General features: G+C 42.4%; 1 protein-coding gene across 1 annotated transcript in view; it reads right to left on the bottom strand.

The window, feature by feature from the left end:
• PLCXD3 (phosphatidylinositol specific phospholipase C X domain containing 3) overlaps positions 1–3,917 on the bottom strand; it is a 37,521-nt gene extending 33,604 nt beyond the window's left edge. Inside the window, exon 1 of the mRNA XM_026865810.1 lies at positions 3,884–3,917. Within this exon, the coding sequence (XP_026721611.1) occupies positions 3,884–3,917 (34 nt within the window). The remainder of the gene's footprint in view (positions 1–3,883) is intronic.
• Positions 3,918–4,414: the final 497 nt, after the last annotated feature.

Here is a 4,414-nt window from a genome sequence, read left to right as displayed (position 1 = left end):
GGGGGGGCGGGGGGAACAACACAACAGCTAGAAACAACCGAATGTTAGAAGCAGGGTAGTTTAGAAAAATATTTGTTCCTGATTAAGGTTTTCGTACACATTTTGAGCCTAAAAATGGGGATTGCAACATGGAAGGTATAGAGAAGAGTGCACAGTGCACTGAGAATCTTCATGTTTTCTAACCCAAACAAGGAAGCCCCATCAAATACTACAAAAAGAAAATAAGGTTTGACTTAATTTGATTTGTCAGCTGTTCAAGAGTATGTAAAGATTCTTCCTGATTGAAAAACAAAAATCAGCAAATGTTTTGTCTTTCCACATGTTTAAGTAATTTGAATAGGTCATTTAAATATTTATTTTCATCATGCATTTATCTACATTTATTTCCTTTCGCCTTCATCCTGCCCTGTTGTCCTAACCAGCTTACTTACGTAACTCGCAGAAATTCAAAATCCTTGCACTTGGCAGAGACAATTAGAGTATGATCTTTTCCACTGTCATGGAAAATCACTATGTTCCTGGTAATGAGAGATTCCTGAACAAACATACACTTGTTTTTAACAACCAGGTTTCCTTCCAACCTTGTTTTGGTGCATGGGGATATTCCCATATTACTTTGCCATTGGGAAATTGACTTGCAAGTGCTCTGTATCACTAAATATCAGCTCTCATGAAGACAGGACGCAGGGTACATTCAGAAATACTAATGCAATGATGCCTTCAATCTTTGGAAGGTAGTGGTGCCTGCAGGTCAGCTATCTTTTTTACAGTAGGGCAGGGGACATACTGACCCGATGTATGGGACAATGTCTACCCACACAGACTTCACAGTCTGAGACACAGGGTAGCAAAAAGAGGGGAAATATTCATCACAAGCCACACAGGGAGGAGGATTAATCTGACATTCCTCTTGTGTGCAAACATGTTTTCTGACCAGTTTACTAAGTGTCTAGCACTTTTTAAAAATATTGCACAGTTTTCCCACTATTTCAAGGAATCAAGAAATCCTTGATCCAAGGAATCAAGGATGAAGGCTCGTGGATCACAATCAGGGGTGTGGCGAAGAAGGGCTAAACATGATATGCATATGCTACTGACTGCCCAGTCAAAAAGGGGAAAGCAGACAAAGATTTCTTTAAACAACTGGAAGACGCCTCATAATTACAAGGCTTGTTTTCTTGGGGAACTTTAAGACATTTGCTGGAAGAGCAGAACAGCAGGGCACAGGCAATCTGGAGAGCATCAAAGACTTTTTTTCTGCAGGCACTCCTTTACACAGACAAGAAGCACTGCTGGACATGGTACAAATTAAGAAAGAAATGGCTAAGAACATGAAGGCTGATGGTAGCCTTAACCAGAGTGACTATGAGGTGATATAGGAATATAAGAAAAGTGAGAAAGGCAAATAGCAGACTATAGATCCTGGATTTCAGAGCAGCAGTCTTAGCTTGTTCAGGAAATTGGTACGTGGTAGCCTGTGGGAGAATTACCTTAAATGCCAAAGGACTCAGGAAAAACGCTTTAACTTAAAAGACAACCTCTCTAAAGCATACGATCAGTGTGCAAGATAACAAGAAGGTACAGCAGGAAGCAAGTTTGGCGGCATGGATAACTTCTGAGTGAGCTCAAACTTAAAACGCCATGTACAGAAGGTGTAAACAGGGATAGGCCATCTGAGAGCAACAGAGGAAGCATGCAGGGAGGGAGTTAGGAAGGGCACAGTTTAGCTGGAGTTCCTGCAAGGGATGGGAAACCTGCAAGGGATGGGAAAGGCAACACAGAGCGCCTGTAGATAGGTCAGCAACAAAAGGGAATAAGGAGAATGCTGGCCCACTTCTTGACAGGGCACGAGACCTCATAATACAGGACAAGGGAACTACTGAAGTACCTGGTTATCTTCCTTGCCTTAGTCTTCACTGGCAAGTTCTGCTCTCAAGCATCCCATGTCTCTCTGCCTAGTACTTTCTTTTTCAGACTGCTTCTCATTAGTAACAGGTGAGTGAATTAAGGACTACTTACACAGATTAAACATGCATAAGTAGATGGGACAAGACAGGATTCATCTGAACATGCAGAAGGCGCAGGCCAAGATCACTGTAGGCTGCCTTCTCTCACCTTTGACAGGTCACGTTGACTGGAGGAGGCAAAAGTTACATTCATCTTCAACACAGGAAAGCAGGACAGTCCAGGGAACAACAGTCTGTCAGATTTATTTCAGTCCCGGTGAAGAACACAGAGCAAGTCCTCATGGAAACTATTTCTAGTTCATGAATAGTAGAAAGGTGACTGGGAACAGCTACCATGGATTTTGGAAGAGCAAATCATGACTAACCAACTTGATTGCCTTCTAGGATGGAATGACTGGCTTTGTGGAAAACAAAATTTTCCTTTTACTCCAGCAAGGCTTTTAACACAGTCTCCCTTAATATGCTTGTAGTCTAACTATGAAGACAACAACTAGACAAGTGGACTGTAAGGTACATGAAAAACTGCCTGAACCATCAGGCTCCAAAGGTTGTGGCTGAAGGTTCAAAGCCTAACTCGTAGCTGATTACAAGCCAATTCTGTTTAACATCATCAGTGACAGAGACAACGTGATGGGAAGCACTCGGCAAATTTGCAGGTGAAACCAAGTTGGGGGAAGTGGTTAATGCTCTGGAGAGGGAAGTTGGTATTCAGACAAACTTCAGCACAGCAGAGAAGCAGGATGACAGGAACCTTAAGAAGTTCAAATGCAAGATAGACCGAGGACAAACAACCCCTTTCAGTAGCACGGCTGGGAACCAACTGGCTAGAAAGCAGCTCTGCAGAAAAAGCCTTGTTCATTCGGACATAAGGAAAAAACAGCTTCTCCAGAAGACCAGTTAAGCTCTGGACTGGGAGCCCAGCAGGGCTGGACTCTGTATCCCTGATTCTCAACTCTTGGCTCAACAGCCTCATCTAACTTGGAGTTATAGCTCTACCTTGAGCACGGGATGGACCCAATGACTTCTGGAGCTACTTTCCAACATGAATTATTCTGTGTCTGCTTATTCTCCCCTCTCCTAAGATAAACCAAGATTCAGTCCTTCTCTCTCAACATTAGAAGCAATTATCAAGAGATACTTAAAATGTCTGCACCAGCCATGATCCAAAAACCAAAAATGGTCAGTTTCAATCACCAAGATGTTAAAATTTTCATGAACTTAGATGTGGCCAAATACTATTTAGACATTCAAAAGTAAAATGTGCAGTATCACTTAGATTGAAAGAAAACAGCTACTAGTACATTTACTATGGAGAACAGTCTCCTGTTCTCTTTACTGAATTCCCGTAAGAGGACAATCAGGAATATATAACCCACTATAGCTCAGCTATGGACATACTTATGGCTTCCCTGGAGGGCTAAACCCCCCATTTAAAAAATAATTGAGCTCAGTGCTGTAAAAAGTCCCTCAGGGAGAGTGTGTTTCAGTTCAGAATCATTTCTTCAGTCCCACAGAGATTTACACAGAGGCACAGAGAAGCTACTATTTTTGGTGGCTAAGCTTTAACATATCATTCATAAAGCCAGCAAGTATAGCTGAATTTTGCTCTGCCCTCCCCTTGCCTCACTGTCAGCTCTGGCCATCCCTCATAACAAACAGCACCTAAAATAGAGTTATTGAATTGAAGAGTGCTTCCCAACATCCTCCTGACAGCAGCAATCACACCCCGAAGATCGACAAGTCACAGAAAAACCACAAACAGATAGAAGCAAAGTTGCAGAGTTTTTGGCATGTTTTACTCTCTTCCCCTTCTCCCATAGATCTCAAGCTCCTCTTGCCTCTGTGTTGGGAGTTATCCAACAGCTGTTGGAATCTGAATGTTTTACTACTGCTCTGGGTGGCATTAGAAGCTTTACCTGCCGTTGTCTTCCTGTATTTAGGAGATGACATCCCTTTGGTGAGTATTGCTGAAAGGTCATGTGATGCAGCCTAACTTTTTCAGAAACTTCCTTGACAGAGAGGGCTTTACAGTGACTAAGAGCAGATCACAACATGCTTCTCGGATGTTGTGGAGAACAGCTAGGACAAATTCCATGACCTCTGGTACAAAGGAGACCAATGCAGATGTTCTTGCAATCTCATTTGGTCTGTTGTCACTGTCCTGTTTGGCCTTAAAAAACAATCAAACATGGGAAAAGCCCTACGAATGTTTAGCTAGCCACACTGCAATTTCAAGGAATAACAAAGCCTAGTCATGAACACTAGAGTTGGTGCACCTTAATATTGTGTTTCAGCTTCTTTTTAAGATGGCTGAGCACTGTTCTCTCCATCAAAGTCACAGCACATCTCAGGAAGTCAAAAGGTGCTGCCAAGAGCAATTGCAATTCAGCCTTCACAGTTCAGTTACTTTTAGCATTCAAACTGCTTGGGTGATACAAGATTTGTCT

Source organism: Athene cunicularia (assembly GCF_003259725.1).
Source record: "Athene cunicularia isolate RWA chromosome Z unlocalized genomic scaffold, athCun1 chrZ_part1, whole genome shotgun sequence".
NCBI lineage: Eukaryota > Metazoa > Chordata > Aves > Strigiformes > Strigidae > Athene > Athene cunicularia.
Note: the sequence above shows the minus strand (reverse complement) of the source record. Positions and strands in the feature narration are given on the sequence as shown.